The sequence below is a fragment of the Monodelphis domestica genome, chromosome 3 (assembly GCF_027887165.1).
Source record: "Monodelphis domestica isolate mMonDom1 chromosome 3, mMonDom1.pri, whole genome shotgun sequence".
NCBI classification, from domain to species: Eukaryota; Metazoa; Chordata; class Mammalia; order Didelphimorphia; family Didelphidae; genus Monodelphis; species Monodelphis domestica.
In genome coordinates this window covers 224,512,003-224,538,083 of record NC_077229.1, presented here as the reverse complement: position 1 = coordinate 224,538,083, position 26,081 = coordinate 224,512,003, and the positions used below count along the sequence as shown (strand labels likewise).

The window sequence follows — 26,081 nt, the reverse complement described above, 5'->3', positions numbered from 1 at the left end:
GTATATTAGTGAAATCATAAATCCAGTCCCTCCTTAACTATCTATATCTACAAGTAGATGTTTATTTCTATATACATACATGCTTATTGTTTGTGTTGAATTATTTTAATTGAGTGGAGTACTTTACAATTGTATGGGTTCAATTTTGGCTTCTGACACACACTAGCTAGTAGAGGTTGGGCAAGTCACCTAATCTATTAAATACCCTGGGCAACCCTCTAAGGCTTTCAGTTCCAGATCTTTTAGTGGAGGATGTGCCCCCATAAATAAGTCAAATATAATAAATATAAAAATAAGTCAAATAAGTCAAATAACAACAACAAAATGCATTTGTTTGTAATTCTCAGGTTTAAAGTTCATGAAACAGAAAGATAATGTTTCATCTTTAAACTAATTTTCAATAAACCAACTCAAATTACCCATCACATCATAGATATTTTGATTCCTTTTATATAGCTTCTGAGATTAAATATTTTATCAACAAAATGATGTTAGAAGACTCATTTCCATGATAATGGGTCTGTCTCCATTCTACCTTAGCCTTGTTTTAAAACCCTTACTTTTCATCTTAGAATCAGTATTGATTCTAGGCAATTTGAGGTTAACTGATTTGCCCAGGGTCACACAGCTAGGAAGTGTCTGAGATTTGAACCAGATTTGAATCCAAGACCTCCCAACACCAGACCTGGCACTCTATCCACTGTGCTACCTAACCCCTTACCTCTTATTTTTACAAACTATACTGAGTTTAATGCTACTAAGATGGATATCAGGTAAGTGTCAGGGCAGTTGATTCTTGCCTCATGATTCTAGAATTTAAATGAAACAAATAAGCAAAGAATATATGAAATGAGAAGGCAAACAAGAACTTTTTATTTGTATGACCTTGGGCATTCTCAGTCTCACTCCTTTGAACCTGTTTCCTCATTTGTAAAGTGAGGAACTTGGATAGATGATCCTAAGACCCCTTCCAATGTTCATAGTCTATTGTCTATGCCAGTGATGGCAAACCTATAGCACAAGTGCCAAAGCAGGCATTCAAAGAGCTGTCTGAGCACAAGATTGTCCTCCTGCCCCCCCTCCCCAAGAGTTCGTTACTATAAAGGAAGAAGGACTTTGGCAGAGCTGCTCCCTTCCCCCCTCTCCACCTTGATTAACATTTTTTCACATTATCTGTCCCTCTTCCCAGCAGCCCAATGGGAGCACAGAGGGGATAAGGTGGGTGGCTCACAGCAGCAGAGCTGGAGGGGAGCATAGTGCTTGAGCCATACTCCTCCCCCTCTCTATACTCCCGGAGGACATTACTCATTTCACCCACCCAGCAGCCCAAGGGGAGCACTTTCTTCCTCCCTTGTATAGGGTAAGGGTGGGTGTGGCATGCTTGGCACTTAGTGGAAGGGGAGGGGCATGGCACTTAGTCTGGGGGAGTAGGGTGGGGGCAGGGCCTAGCACTCCATCTCTAAAACATTTGCCATCACTGGTTTATGCTCTGACTCATGAATGGAGGGAGTGTCACAGTTTTATTCAACACCTTTGAGCATTTTCTTTTTTCCAGCAGAGGGCAGGAGAGGGAAGGGAAGAGATGCCTTCAGATTTGAGTAAGCCAAAATTTTAGAAAATTCTAAAGAGAGTATAAACTTGGTACTTTCTATATCTCTGCTTTTTTCAAAAAATCAGTTTTATTTTATTTTCAGTTCTGAATTCTTTCCCTCCCAATTCCCCCGTCCCACCCTTTGAAAAGTCGAGAAAAAAAAGTTGTGAATACAGATTATTAATCAAAACTAATGTCTACTTTGGCCATGCCCCCCCCCCCAAAAAAGTATGCTTCACTCTGTATACTTTTTATAAAATTCAAGATTTAGATTTTTTTTAGAAATTTTTCAGGAAAAGAAGCACACTAACTCTTTGAATCTGGAAAATAAACTATTTGGGGAAAGCATCAGAAGATCCAGAATGAACTTTAGGTTGTAATTGATTGAACTGAAGGGGGTTGAACACATTTATTCTGAATGTAAACTCTTATGCCAAAGGGGACTGCCCCCAAATGATTTTGTTGGGGTTTTTTGTCATTGAAACTAGCAAACACTGGTTTTGTTCTCTCTCTCTTCTATTTCCCTCTTGTCCCTAAATTATTGTAATTTCCCCTTAGAAAGTGCAATATTGTATGTTTCTCTAGTTGAAGATCTTTAGAGAGGTAAGTTGGTTATGTGTACTGATTCCATGGGGAAATTAGACATGTAAATCTGGGAGATTTCTACATGTTCATTTTCCATAGGAATGGGGGGAGTTGTAATTGGAATCCAAACCCCAGAACTACAATTCCCAGAACACCACCCTCCTTATGTTATATACTGAGATAGGCAGGATATAAATTTTGTGTAGCCCCGCCTCTCACTCACCTGCTTTTTTGATAGCCAGGAGAGGTTTTTTTTACTTTTGTTAATTAGATTTTTATACTTCTGTTTCCTTTTTATTCCTTCTACTTCAAGTGGTTTATTAATAAACTTTACAAAATTAATACTTGGAGTATTGGACATTAATTTAATTCTTACAACTCTGAACTGTTTTCTAAACTCAAGGTGGATAACACTTTTCATCATGAATTCTTTGCAGCGGGTGGCTAATAATTGTGTTGAACAGTTATAAAGTCTTTCAAAGTTATTTATTTTAACAATATTGCTGTTCTCCTGGATTTGCCCATTTCTCTTTACATCAGTTTATACAAGTGTTCCCAGACTTCTCTGAAGCCAACTCATTCATAGTTTTTTTATAGCACAGTATTCTATCACTTTTCATACACCACAATTTGGTTGGGTTTTTTGTCTTTATTTTATTTTGAAATTCTATTTTATGTAATTTATGTTTTATTTTATGTTATTTAATTTATGTCAGTTCCAAATTCTCTCATTCTCTCCTCCCCCTTCTTCCCACCTTCTCAATGAGGCAAGAAAAACAAAATCCATTATAATGTATGGTCATGAAAAAAAATCACCACATTAACCCGGAAAAAGGAAGGAAAGAAGTAAGGATTATCTGGAGATGGTTATCATATCTCATTATGAATTCTTTGGAATTGTGCATATATACCATAACTTGTTCAGTCATTCACCAATTGATGGGCACTACTCAGTTTGTAATTCTTTGGTACCCCCAAAACAGCTACTATAAATATTTTCATACAATATGGGTCCTTCTCTTTCTTTGATCTCTGGAATAAAATACAGTGATATTCATAGGAACATACAAACTTACTTAGTATTGTAATTCACAGTCCAACTGTCTACAACATAGTAGGCCCTTAACAAATCTTGTTATTTGACTGATACAACTTGAGCTATCACAATATGTTTATATAGCAAGAAGAAACAGAGCTTGACTAATCAGATTATCAGTTTTATATAGCTTTGTATATGTATAAAATAGTTTTGAAAAGGGGGCAACTCCACTAGGTGACCATAAGATACTTCATAAGAATTACTTCATCATGCATGGCCTCTTTATTTTTTAATTAATTAATTTACACTTTATTTCCATGGTTACATAATTCATGTTCTTTCCCTCCCCTTTTTCCTACCCCTCCCAGAGCTGACAAGTAATTCCACTGGGTTATACATATATCCATATTATTAATATTTGCAGTAGAGTGATCATTTAAAGCCCAAATCCCCAATCAATGCATGGCCCCCTTAAAGGAACAAGGCAATGGAATATTCATGACCAGTCCAAATTGTTCCTTTCTTAATGCATTTTCATAGCACAGAGAATAATCTGCCAGAGTTAAAAGAAAAAGAAATAAATTCTACAAGTCATGAATCCAAATTAGGTATATGTAGGGTTTGGGTTTTTTTAAGTCTCCATATTTAGTTGTAACTATGGGTAAAGAAGGGCACAGAATTGGATAAGTCTTGATTGCTGAATATTAGGCTGCATACTTTAGGCTCTGGGTGGGGAGCTGGGTAGAGCAACCAAATATCAAAAGACTATTTCCTGATCTCTGGATAATATGTCATAACAAATCCAAACAACTTCCCTCCTTAAGGATTCTTCAGAAGATAGGAGGTTAGCAAGGGTGCCAGTTTTGAATAAAAAATAAATCTCACTCAGGAGGCATCCCGCCCCCTTCATGCCACATCTTTAATTATTTGTGATGTAAGAACAGAAACCACAGCTCTTTACTTGGCATTCCAACAGGTCATTAAAAAACTTTTCAATGTTAGGCTGCAAAACCTGATGCATTCCTGGTTTCAGTAGAAGGAAGGGCTAGTATTCAGTTTGAGAAGATAACAACCCCTCCCAACACACAGCAAATAAGAAGTCAAATGAAAACATACAAGGTAACAACCAATTATATCCTTACACCCTACCTTTTATAGGACTAGTCATTTCGTCCAGAGATGATCTCCTTCTTGATTTGGCCATCCCAATCAGATAAGCCAACTACAGAATTTGAGTGTATTCATTTATGTGGTTTTTTTCCATTTAAAAAAAATGATATACCTAGTAACCACCACTACCAACAAAAAAAAAAAAACATTTAAACAAATGCATAAAAAATTATGTGAAAAACCACAAACTCCACATTGTTTAAAAATATGTAAATTATATATTCATGCTAATAAAAACATTCTCTGTTTCTGAGTTCCCTTTGGATTTGTTTTACTTTAAATACTTTTTTCTCTCTGTTTCTGGCTTATTTTTTTAAAATATAGTCTCAATATGTATTATTTTCTTTTCATATCTTCCTATATTTCCCTATTTTCTTTACATTTCCAATATTTGTCATTTCTTATAATGCAATCCATTATTTTCAGATGTGTGTATATGTGTTTAGTAATCTCTTTAACCTTTAACCTGGGTTGGGAATTAAATGCTCCCTACTTGACTTTTTTTTAGGTCATTTGAGGTAAAGTGTAGGAGGTTACTTTCTAAATTCTAGTTCTTATTTTTTTTCTTGCTGAACGTAAAATCTTCTAACATATACAGGCTCCTTTTAGAGTTTTACTCTGTAGACTAGAAGGTTCAGGTTTGGCACAGCCCCATCCCTGCTAATATCACACATTCAGTCGCCACTCCTAGACACCTACCGTAGTAGGTAGGGTCTTGAGGAAACCCAGAGTTTGGGTGTGACTTTCTCCTATCGAGAATCCTTTTTAAACTCGATCTTGGCACCAGTAGATAAGCTTGCTCTTAGCTCTCGAAGAGCTCATTAACATTCACACTGAGTTATTTGTCTTGGGGTTTATAAATAAAGTGAGTGGGAATTACCTCAACTCCATTACAGCACCAGGAAGGGGAAGGAGGAGGGCAAGAAGAGCGAGAGGGCGAGAGGGCGGTTAGACTAGGTTAGTGTTGGCGGGTGCTAAATCGCTGGGCGGGTGTTGTCTTCCACCAGCAGGAGAGTGGGAGGCTGCTGTTCGGGACGCCGCCTGTGTTAGCTCTGGTGGGGAGTGCTCCGAGGGCTGCCTGATTGTTGCCTTCTTCTCTTCTCCCCAACACACTTGAGCTGGGGCTGGCCCTACTGCATAGGGACTGCGCAGTGAAAGGTGACAGATGGCAGACATCGATACCCCGAGCGGGCAGGCTCTCACCGAGTTTGTAAGTTTGGAGCTTTTCCCATTTACTCCTCTGATGGGTCCCCTGGTCCCCATTTCTACCCTCCTCTCTCTTCTTGGGAGTGTTGCAGTTTCCTTGACATCTGGGATAGCAATGCCAGGCGCTAATAGCTCTGGAGTAAAGCAAAGGGGATGTTTGTACAAAGTGAAATTACCTGCACTCTACTTTCTCGAAAATCCTACCCAGATCTGCAGGGGGTCTAGTGCCTAATTGAGTTTAACCATCTTTCATTTTTTTGGTTTACTCCAGTAACTATATACACATATGCATGCCCGAGGTGATGAGAGCCAGCTTCTAGGGAAATGTAATATCTTTCTGTTAGGAATCTGAAGCTGGGGAAGGTTCTCCACCAGAGAGGAGGGCTTACCTTTTATCTTGACAAAAGTAGAATAACAATTCCGCTCTCCCTCCTGAAACTGGAATCTGGAAGCCAGAAGCTAAAGGGGAGGTGAGTGGAGTGAGGACTTGAGATTCTTAATAAATGAAAAATCATTATCATAGAATTTTTGAGTCTGAAGGAACCAGATGATCATTTGACTTCCTTGTTTTTACATTTGAGGACTGAATCCCAGAGGAGTATCCTTCTAATTAAAAGTAGAGCTGAGATTAGAGAAACTGAGCTGAGCTGAGCTGAGCTCAGAATAAGAGATGAGCTGAGAACTAGATACCATATATCTCGTTTCATTTTGATATGATATACAGTTTTTCAAGTTCTCACTTCCCCTCCCCCCGCCTGGATTCAGCCCTTCCTCATCATTGGCATTTGGGCTCTTTGCTGCCAGCCTCTCATAACAGCAATGATTATCAGAGAAGGCTTGGGCAAAGACTGCCTGAAAATAAAGAGGTCACTTAACTTTCTCTAGGAGTGAGTTAACATTTCAGTTCAGTGATTCAGCATTTTCTTCCTAAACTGGCAACCAAATGAAAGGATATATTATTTGTGAGGCTGCTCCGACAAGAACTGGATTGCCTTTGCCAACTACACCCTCCCTTTTCCCTCTCCTTAAGTGACAGCTAAAATTTAGGTTCTAATTAAATGCAATACTAAATTATGGCAGGAGTTGGACATTGTAACATAGAATTTTAAAGTTTGGCTATTTCACCTGCCTTCTCAATGGATTACCTGCTTGGTCTTTATAGTATAGAGCAGATTCTATGGTTCAATTACAAAAATAAGTGAACATTATACCTCTCACCCCCAAAGCTATATATAATCTGAGGTTTACCCAATTCAAGTCTGAATCATGTTTAATTGTTGAAAGTTGACTGTATCCTCATATGATATACTAAATTCTAGATTTACATGATTCTAGATATATAATGATATACATATAATATACTAAATTCTAGATTTTGTGTATATTCTAAGACAAATGCTCTATTACTGTCCAGTGTCATGAATCCTACAAACTGGGAATTTTTTTTAAAGTAATAAGATATTAATAATTCATTTTTGACAGTTTCACATATAATTTTCTGTTTTAATGCTTTATTTACATGTAGAAATATTTGACAATTGTTTTTTGACATTTTAAGATTCAGATTCTCTCCCTCCCTCCCTCCCTCCTTTCCCTAATCCTTCCTTGAGGCAGTGAATAGTCTGATATAGCCTATGCCCATACTTTAACATGATATATATTTCCATATTTATCATGTCATGATAGAAAACACATGTCACATATACAATAGAAATCTCATGAAGGATATATAGTAGAAGATGGCATGTTTTAGTTTGCACTCAGATTCCACTATTTTCTTCTTTGGTTCTGGATAGCATTTTCTTCGTGAGTCCCTTTTGGTTATCTTGGAGACTTGCTTTCCTGTAATGGTTTAGTTCTTCACAATTGATCATTGTATGATATTTCTGTTACTGTATACATTATGTTACTGGTTCTGCTCACTTCACTTTGCATCAGTTTGTGTAAGCCTTGCCAGGTTTTTCTGAGCTTATTCTGTTCATTGTACCTTATCACACAATAATAGTATTTCCATTACAACCATATACCACAACTTGTTAATCCAGTCCCCAAGTGATGGACAACCCTACATAGCTTCCAATTTTTTGCCACTACAAAAAGAGCTACTAAAAACATTTTGGAGCAGTTGGTCCTTTTCCCTTATATTTTATCTCCTTGAGGGACAGACACACTAGTGGTATTGTGGGGTCAAAGGAGATGTATAGTTTTGTTGCCCTGTGAGCCTGATTCCATGTTGCTCCCCAGAATAGTCATAGCAGTTCACAGTTCTATCAACAGTGTATTAGTGTCCCACGTTTCCCACATCCCCTCCAACATTTATTGTTTTCCTTTTTCAGTCATGTTAGCCAATCTGGTAGGTGTGAGGTGTATCTCAGAGTTGTTTTAATGTGCATTTCTCTAATCAACAGTGGAGCATTTTTTCATGACTATGGATAGTTTTAAACTCTTCCTCTGATGACTACCTATTCATATCATTTGACCATTTTTCAATTGGAAATGCTTTTTATTCATACATTTGATTGAGTTCTCCATATAGCTGAGAAATGAGGTTTTTTTCAGATACTTGCTATGGAACTTTCCGCCAAATTTGTTGTTCCCTTCTAATCTTGCTTGTATTTGGTTTTATTTGTGCAAAACATTTTAATTTAATGTAATCAAAATTATCTGTTTCATTTTCTGTAATGTTCTATGTCTTGTTTGATCACAAATTCTTCCCTTATTCATAAATGCAAGAGATAAACTTTTCCATGTTCCCCTAATTTACTTATGTTATCACCCTTTATTTCCAGATTAAGTATCCATTTTGACTTTTATCTTGGTGTATGTTGTGAAATGTTGGTCCATACCTAATCTCTGCCTTACTGCTTTTCATTTTTCCCAGCAATTTTTGTCAGATGAGTTCTTTCCCTAAAAGCTTGGATCTTTGAATTTGTTGAACAGTAAGTTGCTGTGGATATGCCATGTGTTGATTACCTAATCTATTCCACTGATCCATAATTCTGTTTCTTAGAGAGTTCCAGATTGGTTTGATGTTTACTGCTTTATAAGTACAGTTTAATATCTAGTACAGCCAGGCCTCCTTTCTTCTTTCTTTTTTTAATTAACTTCTTTCATATTCTTGGCCTTTTGTTCTTGCAGATGAACATTGTTGTCATTTTTTTCTATTTCTATGAAATAATTTTGCGGTAGTTTGATTGGTATGGTCTTGAAAAAGTAAATTATTTTAAGTAGGATTATAATTTTCACTATATTGACAGCCTATCCATGAGCTAATTTGCTAATATTCTTTCACCTGTTTAGGTATGACTTTATTTATGGAAAGTGTTTTGTAATTGTGTTTATGTAGTTTCTGGGTTTCATTGGCTAAGTATTTTATATCATCGAGAGTTATTTTGAATGGGATTTCCTTTTCTATCTCTTACTGTTGGACTTTGTTGGTGGTAAGCAGTCGGATTATTTTGTATCCTGTGATTTTGCTGAAGTTGTTAATTATTTGTATTAGTTTTTTGGTTGATTATCTAGGTTCTTTAGGTATACTATCATATCATCTGTAAAGAGTGATAATTTTGTTCCTTTCTTGTTTATTCTAATTACTTTATTTTTCTGCTCTTATTGCTATAGTGAGCATTTTCTAGTATAATATTAAATAATAGTGGTAATAATGGGCATCTTTGCTTTATTCTTGATCTTATTGGGGGTCTTACAGATAATGCTTGCTGATGGTTCTAGATAGATGCCATTTATCACTTTGAGGAAGTTTCTCTTTATTCCAGTGTTCTCTTTGTTGTTTTGTTTTGTTGGTTTTTTTTTTAATAAGGAATGGTGGAGTATTTTTTCAAATACTTTTTCTGTATCTATTGAAATAATCTTGTGATTTCTGTAGCTTTTATTATCGATATGGTCAGTAATGCTGATGGTTTTCCTAATATTGGGCCATTCCTGCATTCCTGGAATAAAACTCACCTGATGGTAGTGTATGGTTCTTGTGATCTATTAGGGGTAAAATTTATAGTTGGACTGAATATATTTTGGGTTGGTCACCAGGGATTTAATTACTAAATCCCAATGAATTACTCAAGCCAGAAATGGATTTCATGGTAGTTTATTTACAATAGAGGGAAGAAATTAAGGAAATGAGAGAGGAAAAAGAGAGAGATAGCTGGTCTGAATAAGGGAGGAGTACCTAGGCCCCAGGTGGGGGAAGGGAGGGGGGCGCAGAGGATGAAATCTAACACAGCTTCCAGCCACAAGGCCTCCTCGGAGCTGAGGGGTCTCTCCAGAGGCTGGTGCCTCCAGAAAGCCAATCGAAAAGGGGTCTGAAGATGATGGGCCTCTCCAGAGGCTGATGCCTCCAGAAAAGCCAAGGAAAGGAGAGTCAGCTTTTTCACTCACCATGTGCCAATCCAAGGGAAGCAGCCTGAGGTCTCACCCCTAAGTTCCTCCATGGTCAAGTTCCCCTCACAGGAAGTGACTGCAAAATATAAAGGCAGTTTCTTGCGTTACTTCATGTGTCTTACATATACCAATAGTGGCTTAAACTTGGCTTTGGACTGCCCAGGGGAGTCAGTTGTTTTTGATTTGTCACCTGCTAGCACACGTGGGTCATAGACTTTCCTCCCCCACACTTAATCCTTAAGTGGGGTATATACATTCCTCGTGGCTAAAATTCTAAAGAATAAGTAGGGTGAAGTAAATCTAAATTTCACAGATATAATGTTGTAATTTCCTTTGCTAATATTTTATTTAAATTTTTTACATTAATTTTCATTAGAGAAATTGATCTATAGTTTTCGTTCTCTGTTTTAGCTCTTATTGTTTTAAGGATCAATACCATAAAAAGAATTTTGAAAGATTCTCTCTTCCCATATTTTTCTAAATATTTTGTGTTACTTTGGAGTTAATTGTTCTTAGAATATTTACTAAAATTGATTTGTAAATTCCTCTGGCTCTGGGGTCTTTTTCTTAGGAAGTTTTTTGATGGTTTGCTAAATTTCCTTTTTCTCAGATGGGGTTCTTTAAGTATTCTTGTTGTCTTTTTGTTAATCTTAGTAGTTATATTTTTGTATTAATTTTACTTAGATTGTCAGATTTATTGGCATACAGTTGGGCAAGATAATTTTACTTTAGTTTCTTCTACTTTGGTTGCAATTTCACCTTTTTCATTTTTGATACTGGAAATTTGTTCTTTATAAAAATCAAGTTAATCAATGGTTTATCTATTTTAAAACACAAAACCAACTCCTTGTCTTATTTACTAATACAAGATTTTCTTACTTTTAGTTTTATAAATCTCTCTTTTCAGGATTTCTCATTTGGTGTTTAATTTGAGACTTTTAATTTGTTCTTTTTCTAGTTTTTTTTAGTTGCATGCCCAATTCACTGATGTTCTCTTTCCCTAATTTATTGATGTAAGCATTAAGAGATATGGATTTCCCTCTAAGTACTGCTTTCACTACATCCCGTGAATCTTGATATGTTCTGTTCTCATTGTCTATTTCTTTAATGAAATTGATGATTCCTTCTATGATTTGTTCTTTGACACATTCATTATTTAGAATAAGATTATTTGTTTCCAGTTAATTTTTAGTCTTTCTTTCTACTGCCCTTTATGGAGTATATTTGAATGTGAAGTTTTTATACCCAATTATATGGTTGATTTTTGTGAAAGTGCCATGTACTACTGAGAAAAAGGTATATTCCTTTCTATTACCATTCAGTTTTCTCCAGAGGTCCAATATCCAGCTTTTCTAAAAGTCTATCTCCTTAACTCTCTTTTTGTCTATTTTGGTTAGATTTATCTACTTCTTAGAGGGGAAGGTTGAGGTCTCCCACTAGTGATGTTTTACTATATATTTTCTCCTGAAACTCATGTAACTTTTCCTTTGGGAAAATGGATGCTGTACTATTTGGTGCATATGGTTAATATTGATAGTTTCATTGTCTAAGGTACCTTTTATCGGGATCTAATTTCCGCTCTTATCTCTTTTGATTAGATCAGTTTTCACTTTTGCTTTGTGTGAAATCATGATTGCTACCCCTGCTTTTTTTTACTTTATCTGAGGCATAGTAGATTCTGCTGTAGCCTCTTATTTTTACTTTGTGTCTCCCTGTTTTACACATATTTCTGATAAATAGCATAATTGTGAAGTTCTGGTTCATTTCTTTCACGTTCACAGTTTGATTAGTAATTATGTGTTCTATCTTGTTTTCCCCATTTATTCTTCTCTCTTTCTCTGTCTCTTTAGTCTTTCCCTGTTCACAGATGTTTTGTTTTTGAGGACTGCTTCCCCCAATTTACTCTCCTTTTTGTTCATCACCCCTCCCCTTCCTCATTCACCCTACCCCTCCAATTCCTTATAGGGTAAGATGGGCTTCTATATCTGGCTGAGTATGGATGTTATTCCTATTTTGAGCTAGTTCAATGAGAGTAAGGTTCAATCATAGCCACCACCACCACCCATCTTGTCCTCTACTGTATACCTTTTAATGGGAGATAATTTACTCCCTTCTATCTCTTTTTCTTTCTCTCCATGTACTCCTCTTTCCCATCCCTTTAAAAAAAAAATCAGCCCATCTTATTTAGCTTCCTTCTTTCTATGTATACTCCTTTTCATTGCTCTGGTAGTAATAAAGTTCATAGATATCTTAGATACTTGAGGTATTTTGCCTTTCTCAAGAACCATAGACGCATTTCAATTATCACCTTCCCAAGTATCAATGTATTCAGTTCAACCTTATCAAAAACTTTTAAGTTTTCACTTAACCTTTTTTATTTTTTCCCTATTCCTTATCTTCCATCTTAGAATCAATACCATGCTGTGGTTCCAAGGCCAGAAGAGTGATAAGGACTAGGAAATGGGAGTTAAATGACTTGTCACACAGCTAGGAAGTGTCTGAGGCCAGATTTAAGCCCAGAACCTCCCATCTCTGGGCCAGGATCTCTAACCCCTGAGAAACCCAGCCGGCCCCCCACACATACACTTTACCTTTCTATACTTCTCTTTAGGGTCAAATTTGCTCATCAAATTTTCGTTCCATCTCTGGGTTTTTAGGTCAGGAAAGTCTTATATTCCTCTATTTCATTAAACATTAATTTTTTCCCCTTGTAAGATTATGCTTAGTTTTGCTGGGTATTTAATTGTAGATTGTAGTCCCAGATCCTTTGCTTTACAGATTATCATATTCCATGCTTTCTGGTCCTTTAATGTAGAAACTGCAAGGTCATGTGTAAGCCTGGCTCCTAAATATTTAAATTGTTTGCCTCTGGTAGCTTCTAATACTTTTTCCTTGGACTAGGAGTTCTGGAATTCAGTATTGGGGGATTTTATTTTGGAGTCTTTTTCAGGTGATACTGTGGATCACCTCTATTTTTTTTCCTTTTTTGAGGACATGGGGGCAATTTTCCTTGATGATTTTTTGTAATATAGTGTCCAGGCTCTTTTTCTGATTATGGCTTTCAGGTTTTCCAATGATTCTTAAGATTATCTCTTTTGGATCTATTTTCTAGGTTGGCCCTTTTTCCAGTGAGGTATTTTAGATTTCCTTCTATTTTTTTCACGTTTAAAATTGTTTTGTTTCCTACTATCTTATAGTTTTACTAGCTTCTACTTGTCAATTTTAAATTTTAGGAAGCTATTTTCTTCCTTGATTTTTTTCTTTCCTTTTCCAGTTAGCTAATTCTACTCTTTAAAGAGTTATTTTCTTCTTTTATTTTTCCCCTTCCACTTCCATTTGGTCCATTTTATTTCTTTAGTGATACCCCCCCAGTTTTGTTTTTCTGTTTGTCCTCTTGTTGGTTTTGTTTTGTTTTTATTCTTTTCAAGTTCTTCCAGGGATTCTCTGGAGACCTGACATGCTTTCACATTTTCCTTTGAGGCTTCACATGTATCCTTTTTGGCACTGTTGTTTTCTGCATTTGTATTTTGGTCTTTCCTATCACTAAAGTAACTTTCTAAGATATGGGGTTTTTTTTGTCTTTTCCTCATTTTTCTAGTTGCTCCCCACTTCCCTCCCCTACCCCCTGCTGTTACTTTATCTGTTGAGGCTCTTCTCTATTCATGGGGAAGGGAAAGAAGGCACGTTGCTCCAAGCTTGTACGTAGGAATGGCTGCTCTTGTTCTTGATAGTGTCTGTCAAGGAAATGGACCTGCTGGCTTGCTTTGGGAAAGTTTGCAGCTGTTTTATCTAGCTATATTCAGCACCTCTTGCTTTTTCCCCTGCTGTTGTGGGCTGGGCTGATCCCCACTCAGGGGATCATTTTTCCCTGACCCTGGCAAGCCAGGGTAGGCAGGCTGCCTGCCTTGGGCTCTGTTGCCCCAGGCACTCCATCATGTGAAAGTGAGGGTACTTCTCTGTAGTTCTAGTTCCCCCTCTGCTTCCTCTCTTATCCTAGAATAGAGTTTATAAGTTTCCTACCTTCACTATCTCTGTGGAGTGGCTTTGGCTAGGTTCCTTCCCATTCTGTAGCTTGTTGCCTCTAACAGGCCTATAGGATGCTCCAGGATCTGCAAGTTCTTACAGATGCTGTGCAGCCTGGGCTATTCTCTTACACCAGTGAAATGTGTTCCTCCAACTTTCCTTTGTTTTAAGGTGATTCATTTGCTTTTTGTGTGCATTGGGGGATTTAGGAGAGCTAAGCATTCTTTACTCTACCATCTTAGTTAGCTTCCAGATGCACTTAAATGCTCTTAACTTCATTTATTTGAATGCTCTTTTAAATGCAATTAACTTCACTTTGCATATAACTTTCAGTGCTAGAGGTATTTCTGGTGCTTGGAAGATGAGCAGTTAGAAATCTTTGTTAATAAGTTCACTTCTATCAATCAGCATTCTATTTTGAAAATAAACATTAGTGTTGAAGAAATAAGCATAAAAGTACTAGAAAGAACACTATTAGGAATCACAAGTTCTGAACTTAGCTCTACCACAAATTGTTATTTGACCTATGAAGGCCTGAAGATTTTAATTTCTGGGAGATTCTCTTCCTCCTTTTAACAGGCTCTTTGGCCAGATCATTATTGTAGTCCTAAAGGATACAGAAGGCATGGATAAATGCAAGCCTATGTAAAACAACTATGAAAACATAGCTGGTAATTTAAAGATATTATTCAAAGAATAATGTTAACAAGTGGGAATTGGTATGTATGGTATGCACTATCATAATCACAAGTATAAATCTATTAGCTGGGATGTTGTGTGTTTACATGTTAGCATGACATTGTGCCTAATGTCTTTGTGGATAAAGGAAAACTGTTATCTGTTACACAAATGTTACATGTCACAAATGTTCCATCTTACAAATGTTACATGGTATCTGCTCACAACAGTTAACAGGCTTCTTAAAACTTTAGTGTATAGTGGTAGTCTCTTAGTGACCGAGAATGACAATTGTCTTTGTGCATTATCATCTATTAATGTACCCTCATGTTTTTTGAAGTCCAAAGACTGAGGGGCAAAGTTTGTGGCACATGGGGCATGGGACGCCCGTTGTTACGGGAGGTGTAGTTGTGGCCTGGTGTCAGCGTTCACACGCAGCGGCAAGACGTTGACGTCAAAGGTGGTGGCGGCATGGTTAATGTGGGTTCGCCAGCTGCTTCTGACAGAGGCAGTGAGTTCTAGTTGCTTTGGTGTAATGCCAGCCCATTTCAAGTTTGACTTTAGCTGATCCTTGAATATTTTCTTTGGTCGACCTTGTTTCCTGAGTCCAGCTGACAGTTCACCGTAGAATACCTGTCTTGGTATTTGCTGTGGGTCCATGCGGATGACATGTCCAGCCATCGTAGCTGGGTTTGGAGGACCATGACTTTGATACTGGTGGAGTTGGCTCTGTCAAGGACTTCCTGGTTGGTGATTCGTTCCTGCCATCGGATCCTCATGATTGACCGGAGAGAGCTTTGGTGGAATTGCTCCAACTGCTTCATGTGCTTCCAGTACAGTGTCCATGTCTCGCAACCATACAGGAGCAAGCAGAGGACCACTGCGTTATACACTTTGAGCTTCGTCGCAGTGCTTACATCGCTGTGTTGGAGGACTTTGGAGCGCAGCCTCCCGAGTGCCTGGCTGGCCTTTTGGATCCTGGCATTAATCTCGTGGTCTAGGGACCCTTCGTTGGCGATGGTGCTGCCCAGGTACTTGAAAGTGTTGATGTTAGAAAGCTGCGTGCCATCGATTGTAATGCATGGCTGGTTAGTTGGCCTCCCTGGTGCAGGTTGGAACAGCACCTCTGTTTTGCTGAGGCTGATAGTCAGGCCAAACAGTTTTGTTGCGGTAGAGAACCTGTCCACAATGGTTTGGAGATGATTTTCTTGGTGGGCCATGAGAGCACAGTCATCTGCAAAGAGAGCTTCCAGGATGAGTCTCTCTGTTGTCTTTGTTTTTGCAGTCAGGCGGCAAAGGTTGACTAGTGAGCCATCCAGTCGGTATTTGATGTAGACGCCCAGGTCTAGATCCATCACAGCATGTCGTAATACTTGGATGAAGTATAGGTTGAATAGTACCGGAGCGAGGACATAGCCTTGTTTCACACCATTTCAGTTGTTGAAGCGATTGGAAGTCTCTCCACCAGATAGGACTTACCCTGTTATGTCGACATGAAAGAGCTGGATCAGTTTGACGAATTTTACTGGGCAACCAAGCTTGCTGAGGATCACCCACAATGCGTCCCTGTTCACTGTGTCAAATGCCTTTGTCAGGTCTATGAAGACAATGTAGACTCAGGTTCAGTTTTCCTGCATTTGCCTCACTGTGAAGACCACGTCGATGGTGCTGCGATCTGGTCGGAAGCCACACTGTGATTCAGGCAGGTTCTGCTCTGAAACAGATGACAGGAGTCTGTTGAGTATATGGGCAAGGATCTTTCCAGCAGTGGAGAGTAGTGAGATGCCTCTGTAGTTGTCACAGGCTGCTCGTGAGCCTTTGTTCTTGTATAGGGCTACGATGGAGGCATCTCTGAGTTCTGGGGGCATGTCTTCCTCTTCCCATATGCTGGTCAGCACTATGTGGAATGCCTGGAGTGCCTTTCCATTTAAGGCCTTATACACCTCGGTTGGGATCCCGTCTTTACCGGGTGCCTTGCCTGCACTTATTTGTTTAATGGCTTTTTGGACTTCCTCTATTGAAGGAGGGACGTCGAGTTGTTCAATGGTGCGGTTTTGGGGGATCTGGTCGAGGGCGCTTTGGTTGACTGAAGAGGGTCGGTTGAGAAGCTGATTGAAGTGTTCTTTCCACCTGTTGCTGATGCCTTTTTTATCTTTTATGAGAGTGTCACCATCAGAAGATAGCAAGGGAGTGGTGGTGGGTTTTAATGGCCCAAAGACAGTCTTGAGGGCACTGAAAAATTGTTTGTAGTTTTTTGTATCAGCAAAGCGCTGGATTTCTTCTGCCTTTTTTTCCCACCATCGGTCTTGCATCTTCCTGATCTCACGCTGCGCCTGGCTTGGAGAGACTTGAATCTGTCCTTTTTAGGAGCAGAATTTGGGTTATCTTGCCACTCCATAAAGGCTTTGTTCTTTTTGCTCAATAGGTCTTCAATAGCAGTGTTGTTCTCGTTGAACCAGTCCTGGTGGTTGCATTGTTTGGGGCCTAGTACTGCCTTTGATGTTTCCTTCACTGCGTCTCTGAACTGGTTCCACTTCTCGGTTGAGCTTCCAGTGAGTGGTCCCTTGACAGACAGCTTGTTCTCCAGGCAGGACTGGAATGTTTGCAAATAAGATGGATCTCTAAGATGACTCACGTTGTAAAATGCGCGAACTGTCTGGGCACGTTTTGGATGGTGAGGTGCAATGCGCATTTGAAGAGTCGCTCTAAATAATCAGTGGTCTGTCCAGCATTCAGCTCCTCTCATGGCTCTGGGGATCTGTACATCCTGGATGTCTCGCCGGCATACAATGATATAGTCAATGAGATGCCACTGTTTTGATCGTGGGTGCATCCACGTTGTTTTATATTTCTTCGCCATTCTGAAAACACAGTGTTTGTGATGGTGAGTTCGAACTCTGAGCATTTGCTGAGTAGCAGTAAGCCGTTGTTCATTTTGCCCACGCCGTGTTTGCCGAGCACTCCTTTCCATCTTTCATGGTCCTGGCCAACGCGGGCGTTGAAGTCTCCCAGTAGTATCAGCTTGTCATTTGTGGGCACTGAGTGCAGGACGGCACTCAGGTCAGAGTAGAACTGCTCAATGGTCTCCTCTGTGCTGGTCAGTGTTGGGGCATATGTGCTGATGATTGTGATATACCAGTCTTTGCTGAGAGCCAAACAGATCTTCATGAGCCTCTCGCTGATGCCCACAGGCAAGTCTGGCAGCTGTTTGAGCAAACTGGTCTTGATAGCCAGGCCAACACTGTGGATTCTATCTTCATTTGAGGCTCTACCTTTCCAGAAGGTGTATCCAGTGGTGGGTTCGCTGAGTGATCCCTCTTCTGGTAAGCGTGTTTTGCTTAAGGCTGCGATGTCGATGTTATATCGTGCCAGTTCTTTACCAATTAGAACTGTTCTCTCAGGTCTTGGGGTATTCTCTCTGTCAAGTAATGTCCTGATGTTCCATGCTCCTAGTAGGAGTTTCTTTGTATTTTTCCTTTGATTTCGACTGCTTAAAGGGATGACCCGCCAGCCACGGTATGCTGACCGGGTGTTTGTAGGGCAGGCAATGTTTAGGACACCTTTTCTAGTCCCCTCCCTTGATTAGGGTGAGCAATGCTGTCCTAGAGAGGGCTGCTCAGTCGCCCAGGATGCTGCCGAACATCCCTGCTGCCCACACGGCCGAGAGACCACTGGTCCGTGGGCCGCCTAAGTGCAAGATCGTGACAACTGCTAGTGGTCACCTCCACCTGTTGCGTCGCCACTCCCCCATCGCCGCAGGTCTTGAAGAGGGTGGACAGGGTTAGGATAGATGAGTGTGCACAAAAATACTTGTGCGTGAGATTTAAGTGGAAAAGCCGATGCACAGACAGTCCCCCTCTCTCGGCTTTGGAAGCCTGGGTCCATTGGTATGAAAAGTCTTTACACCTGGAGACTTCCTCAGCTGCATTGGATGGCTGTGTTCTTTGTGCTCTTTGTGCTCCAACACACCCTAAGCACTCCACAGTGCTTTGCTGCGTCGCCATCTCAGCCGATGAACCTTCTTATTGGTTTCTTCCACCTGTTCTGCTGAAGCAGTCTTCACATGCTGGGTGAGCAAAGCCCTGGTTCACCAGGGGTCGACAACCCGATGGCTACCCTCACAAGGTTTAGCGGGCCTGTCAAAGCCTCTGCCCGGGGTGTGGCCGCTGCCACATGCTAGCAGCTACTGGGAGCCACAAGTGAGATCTGAGTGTCAGGTGAAGGTCAGAGGCTGGAGAGCTGCCCTAAGGGGGCATGTCAAGCCCTCCATACCAGAGATACTACCACTCCCTGAACACCCCATACACCCTTACTTTACCTTTAAACAAAATAGCAGGTAACCTAATAAGATTAATATCCAATAACTCCCAATATTGTTTTATAAAGTTTATTAATAATCACTTTAAGTAAAAGAAATAATCATAATAAAACCTGACTAAAATTTTCCTGCCTCTCACCTTACCCCACCTCCACAGCCCTGTTTCTGGGAGGAGAGGGTGGAGCTCCACAAAATTTGTATCTTCCCAGTTATTACATAGCATAGATATGTAAATGGGATTCTGGGAGAGAAAATCCCTGGGGAGCAAAATTCCATCCATACACACCATAAATTTTAATGTTATGAGCACTTTAAGTAGTAGTGACTAGATGTAGTGTTGCTCTTGCCATGAAAATAACTTTTTGGGATTTTTTGAGAATATCTTTCTTTGACAGCATTTTTTACTCCAGTTCCTTGTAATGTCTTGCAGTCTTCTCATAGACACTTTATGCCTCTCCATTGCCTTCTGAGTGATTTTTAATTCGTTAGGTCCTATACCAGCTTATTACTAAGTCATACAACAGCATAGGTAGACTGTTAGTAGTATTGGGGGGGAAAGGGTCTTTGTTTCTGGGATTATTTCTTGGGATCATTGAGCAAGTTTTACAATTCCCCTTGGGCAGTCTTACCCCAAAATTTAGAAATGTGCATTAAATATTATATTCAATGATCTATTTTTTTCCAGGCAGAACATTTATTACAGGAACTTCAGGTACACTTTCAAGCTCTGACTGAAACAATAACTCTCAAAAATATCCTTTTGTGTTTTAAAAGAATGTACAGTATTTCTCTGAAGTTGCAATTTCTCTGAAGTGAATAAGAAATGTTTTCATGATCAACATTCCTGGCCATTTTCTTTCCTTCCATATTCCTAGTATGCATATTTCTCATGGAAAGTATATTTTTGCAATTTGGTTGGTACATTCTGAGGTGTATTACTATTTTTCTGTAGGATGGAAGATTATTTCATAGTCAAGAAGAAGAGAAAGCTGGCATATATTTTTCAAGTTAAAATAAAAATTCATATTTATTTTCCTCAGTATGTCAAAGATATGTGACTTTCTTATTGTAGAGACTCCTTCCACCAACCATCTGAGACATAAGGATGGTAAATAGTTTGTCTTTGTTCATATAACTAGTATGTGTCTTGAAAAGGGATTTGAATTCAGAAATTCTTAACTCTAGTCTATAGTCTATCTACTATGCCCAGTTAGCTGTAAGTAGGCATTGTGGTACAGTAGAAAGAATGCTGTATTTGGAGTCAGAGGACCTGAAATGAAATATGGCAAAGCCTTGAAGGGGCTGATCTATAAAACCTTTAGGTTCAGTCAATGAGCCTATGATCTCATGTTTACATAGTACTACAGAAAGAAATCTCTAATTCTATGTGATCTAATTCCCATTATTCATACTAGCAAGCCTTAAACATTTTTCAGCAATGCAAATATTTGTTTGCTTCAACTCTTCCTTTTACAGCTTTGTCTTGGAAATGGTCAAGTGTAACAGGCTGTTTTCAGTCTGTATAAAACCAAAAGAAAAACAACACATTCACCCAGGGCAAATTTGACTTCACTTCAAAAACCGTATTCTTTAGTACTGGTCTGAAAAACATCTGTACAATCATTTCTCACTAACTTATACTCCAACTTTTGGAATCAGTTTTCATAGGAAAACATATCCTAAGGCATAATGAAATCAGCACTTAAATATCTTAAAATGAATATGTGTGTGCATGCACATGTATATATAGAGACAAAGATTTTGTCCCACACAATTAGGGAAGACAATTTAGTTAAAAAAGAGTAAGTCCTCAAAATGTTTAGTCATGTATTAAAATATAGCATAGTTAACTTCTATTTCTTTGGATGTTATTCCTGATTCCATTCAACCAAACGAGTTAAATCTATTGGATTTCATCTTTAAAAGCTACAGTGGTGATGCTTTTACTCCAGTTATTTGGCAATACATCAGTTGGAGAAAAAAATTATATGACTTTTCCCCTATCGATTAGACAGTAGAAGTAACAATTTACTATGACTTGCTTTTCCTCTTGTTACTTTAAAAACCTACAATTTAATGAAATTATTAGAATGTTATAAGTATTCATGAAAAAATGATCTTTGAAGAGGGTTTTTTGGCCAACAGTTCAAAAGTGACATTAGATATGCAAACCAAAAGATGACCATAAGGTACTGAATATACATTATTTCACTAATGAAATTAACCTGCATTATAGTTCTCCTTAACTTTATACTGGAAGAAATGGGGAATCGGATTGATGACTTACAGAACAATGTAACTGATCTCATGGTACAAGCTGGGATCCAGAATACAGACAAAGAGCAAATGGTAACATCTATTTTTTTTTTAATTTTATGTTTTCAAAGGTCATTATTTGTTTTCTTCTTTTTAAAAATGACAACATACTTGTTTACAGCCTGAGATTACTGCCTGCACACGAAAATAAAAATCTTGAACTCTACAATTATTTCAAGAGTTATGAAGCTAGACAAATTTCTTGTATTTTCTGGTTTAGCCATATAGTTATCAATTGTAACTGTCCTAAAGAACTCAAGTGCTTTTTTCTCCTTAAATAGAATTTAATGTTTTCATACTTAACTCTCAGAGAAATCATGTTGGAATATTTTAGGAAAATGGCTAGTTTTTAAGAGAATATATTCATATAACCTTTAAGAAAAACTTCATAAATTAGGTCCATAATAGTCTCTGATGTATGTTATAGCATTTCCATTATATGGGGATGCAATACAAAGTACAGGGTTTTTTTTTTTTGCTAAATTTAAAAACCACTTTATTAGTAAAAATTAGTGTTTAATCTGAGGAATTCCATAGGTTTTACATTTCCAACCTGTGACAACATATTTGAAAAATAATTTTTTCACATGTAACTTTAGAATGTATACTTGGAAACAGGAATATTTCATTAAAAATTATGTATAGTTATTACTGGCTTAGCTGTGATATTTGGTGTCAGTTGTCATAATTCAGTTAACAAAAATTTTCATGAGTGATGCTGAATTGAAGAGAGTTCATTTTTCAATGTCTGAACTAGCTTTTATATAAGAAATAACTAGATTATAGTCAATAATAATCAAAGTTAGGTAGAATGATTAGCCCTAGGTACAGGGAAAGAGATGCTGGAAAGTTTTGACTTCAAACTTGTCAGATAAATAGGAAGTTGAGTCATTTACTGCAAGAACATAGAGTTCTAATTTGAGTTTGAGACAACAATAAAGAAGCTTGAAATAGGTAGCTTTTGGAAATGAGATAGGTAATAAGAGTATGAGCAAGGGGCAGAAAATGAAAGCCCAGCTATAGTCAGGTACTACAAATTTATAGGGGGTTAAAAACTGTTTAGTTTCTGACAATGACAGTCTGGACCAAAGGGAGAATAAAAGTGGCAAATCTGGACAGCTGGACTTTAATCTCAAAGCTAGTCAGGAATGCTAGGTCAATGAGAAAAAGGCATTCTAAGGTAAATATGTTGGATATGTTGATAAAGAGTGTGGGAGAATAAGGATAGGTCAAGGGCCTAGAGGGAAAAGTGGAGGGTTACCATGAATCAGAGTGAGAATAAGAAGTATAAGTAGTTCTGGTTCTTGGAGATGGTATAATTCCAAGACATGTTGAGGTCTGATATGTGACCAAAGTGCAATGGAGGTTGTTGCAAATGAAGAAGCTCAAGGTAACAGTGAGATAGCTACTAAAAGTCATTTAAGAAGATGGGAGCTATCTCTAGACCAATAAATTACAGCAACAAAGATGAAGCAAGAATAGTGTAAACCAATTTCACCAATTCTTCATTCCTCCAAAGCACTTACTATTACCATGATGTATGAGAAGCTACATGGAATAGTGGATAATGAGGTGATCTCTGAACCAGGAAAACCTGGCTGTGAACTTCAATTCTGATCCATACTAGCTGTATGAGCCTCAATGAGTCACTTTCCCTCTCTGTACACAGGGCTTCAAAGACCATAAAGGGGAAGAAAAGGTGCAGGCCTGCATGAGTTTCCTCACCTTGGATTTTACTATGCTATAGAAACATGGGTGCAGCCTCTATTCCTCTTTGTTATGTATACGACTGATTCTCCATGATAATGAGTATGCTGTATAAAAAACAGGAGTCTCAACTGTGTACCTCCCCCAGCATCAAGCACAGGAGGAGCTTAATTGAACTAAATTATAGAAACCTGAAAATTAAATTTTAAGCTATCTAATCTAACCATGCATGAAGAGATGTAAATGATATCTATTTAAACTTTCCCATACAGACCTGAAGAAATTACTGCAATGCTACAAGATACAAAGTACATTCTCTTTGGATAATGATTCTTCACAGAAGCTGTTCCTATGAGTGAAATCTTGTCAAGTTTGAAAAATTAAGTAAATGTGGTACGATAATACAATGTGGTACGATAGTTAACATTACAACCTGAACTGTGTCTTTCAATAACTAATTAGATTTGTTTGTAGAAATTTAGTTCTTAGATTACCTTAAGACTGATGTTTATAAAATATATCATTCAGAAAGTACTTTTAACAAATCATAAATATTTTCATCAAAAATAGTTTAAATTTACATAATGCTTTAAAATGTGCAAGTACTTTTAATATGTATAACAACATTTGTACCTCAGCAGAATCCCATGAGGGAAGTACTGCAGATATAATTATACCTATTTTTAAAATGAGTCAACTAAAGGAAACCTCTAAGCCATTATTACAAATAGCTTAATACTCATTAGGTTAGTGTTAATCTGCAGCGGGGAAAAGTCTTAACTTCCCAATTTGCCATAGTGAAAATGTCCAAAAGCTTCAAGACATTGACTGAGCAAGAGAAACCGCATTTACTGGTCTATCTAGTGATTCTAAAACAGACTAATACATTGTTCATCTTGGGCTATCAAAAATATAATGGGTTCTTTTAAAGAGAAATTACCAAATCAAGCCAATCTCTAGTATTAGGCTGACATTCTACATCTCCTTGTTCATGCATCTAAAATCAATCCACCCAATTTATGGGAAATCCAGTAGGGAAATTATCTGAAATGATTATAAAGTAGTACTCCCTTTCTCACAAATTCTGTTCTGACTTTCCTATAGTAATTGTTTTCACTAGCACCTTGTTCTAACAAAGATGAGAATGTCTTCATATAAGCATGAATACATATGTATAATGTATAAAGTTATTTAAGCACCCTAGTTACTTAAGTTGTGCCTAGTTACTTAAGTTGTGAACTGCTACAGCTGAACACAAGTATGAGATAGTTTATAGCATATCAAAAGAGAATACATCTATTTCAACATCTAATAACATTCTTTCCTTTAAATAAAAATCTTAATATATTTTCTAAATGTATTCAAACAATTAGTCTTAAATTTCAAATCACAAAAAGTAGGTTTTTTTGAACATCCTCCTTTGTTCAGAAGAAGGAATTTGGAAGTTAAGAAGTCTGAGGAGGATAGCTGGGTAGCTCAGTGGATTGAGAGCAGGCCTAGAGATGGGAGGTCCTGGGTTCAAATATGGCCTCAGATACTTCCTTGCTGTGTGACCCTGGGCAAGTCACTTAACCCCCATTGCCTAGCCCTTACCACTCTTCTGCCTTGAAACCAATAAACAGTATTGATTTCTAAGACAAAAGGTAATGGTTTTAAAAAAAAATTCTGGTACTATCCCAGAAATACCCGAGAAAATTGTTGGAAAATACAAATACCTGCAAAGTCAGTTTCTGAAGTTATAAAATGAAGACGTACCCCAGTGTCCTGAAAGCTACTTTACCTACATAGAAAGTACCACCTAAAGTTTCAAAGAATTTTGCCAACAATATCATTGATAAATATATTTTCATAAGTAAGGATGAGAACTGATTCCCCTCTCCCTTTTTTCCCCACATTACAAAAGGTGCTATAATTATTAATAAAAGTAAATTTGTTCCTAAATTTGAAAAGGGTAGTTGGATGTCCCCAAGTTTAAATTCCTAATGGGTTATTCCAGAAAATAAAAAAATTGCCTGCTACATATAAGAAATGGGTATGTTTCTGTTAACTCTAGAATAACCAGTTAAATGTGAAAATGTCACACACACACACAAAAAACTTCAAAGTTCAGATATAATTATCTCTGAACTTTGAAGTTTGTGTGTGTAATTTTTTAAAATGTTTACAAAAGTAGTGAGGGGAAAAATGTAAATTGCACTAAGTACATTGTTGTTTCTTAGTACTTAATGTTGCTTTATAGCTTTTTAATATTTTAATGTTTTTTAACATTTAACAATGTATATTTTCTTTATATGTACTTAGCTTATGAGAAATAAAATTGAGTTTTACTTAAACTTATGTTGGTAATCATTATCATTAAAGTATATAGACCAAACAATCCTAGCCTTTAAAAACTTTATCTCTAAGCCACTTAAAGAAATATTAGTAGGGCAGCTAGGTAGCACAGTGGATTAAGCCCCAGGCCTGGAGACAGGAGGTCTTAGGTTCAAATCTACCTTGAGACACTTCTTAGCTGTGTGCCGCTGGGCAAGTCAATTGTCTACCCCTTACTATTCTTCAGTCTTAGAATCAACACTAAGAAGAGGGAGAGAGGGAGGGAGTGAGAAAGGAAGGAAAAACCATGGGGATTTTCTATCTAGAGAATCAGGGGTGTTGTTCTATAATGTTTTCCCAATAGTACATTTCAACAGTTGACATATATGGAATGAAAACAAAAATGATCATTATGATTCAATTATACATTGGCAGTACTTTGTCACAGAATCCCATGATTTTGTTTAAAAATCTCAATGATCTACAAATCAATTTGGTTACTGTTTAAGTAGGAAAGAATCTTTACAAAGAAACTATAGTGAAAAGCAATTTTGTATGTAAAACAAATGACATTGGTAATTGATTTTTTTTTTAAACCCTTACCTTCCGTCTTGGAGTCAATACTGTGTATTGGCTCCAAGGCAGAAGAGTGGTAAGGGCTAGGCAATGGGGGCCAAGTGACTTGCCCAGGGTCACACAGCTAGGAAGTGGCTGAGGCCGGATTTGAACCTAGGACCTCC

At 37.8% G+C, this 26,081-nt stretch overlaps 1 protein-coding gene across 4 annotated transcripts in view; it reads left to right on the top strand.

Annotated features, from left to right (window-relative positions):
• Window positions 1-26,081, top strand: part of HSBP1L1 (heat shock factor binding protein 1 like 1) — a 71,517-nt gene that overhangs the window by 33,795 nt on the left and 11,641 nt on the right. Inside the window, exons 2-4 of one of the 4 annotated variants that reach the window (XR_008917644.1) lie at window positions 5,393-5,595; window positions 19,691-21,354; window positions 23,301-23,421. Coding sequence is in view for 1 of the 4 variants with exons in the window: in XM_007487825.2 (XP_007487887.1) it covers window positions 19,691-19,757; window positions 21,260-21,354; window positions 23,301-23,306 (168 nt within the window). In the remaining 3 variants the exon portion in view is untranslated. Of the gene's footprint in view, window positions 1-5,392; window positions 5,596-19,690; window positions 21,355-23,300; window positions 25,362-26,081 lie in introns of those variants that run through there. The other 3 variants (XR_008917645.1, XR_008917643.1, XM_007487825.2) reach the window with 3 other exon arrangements.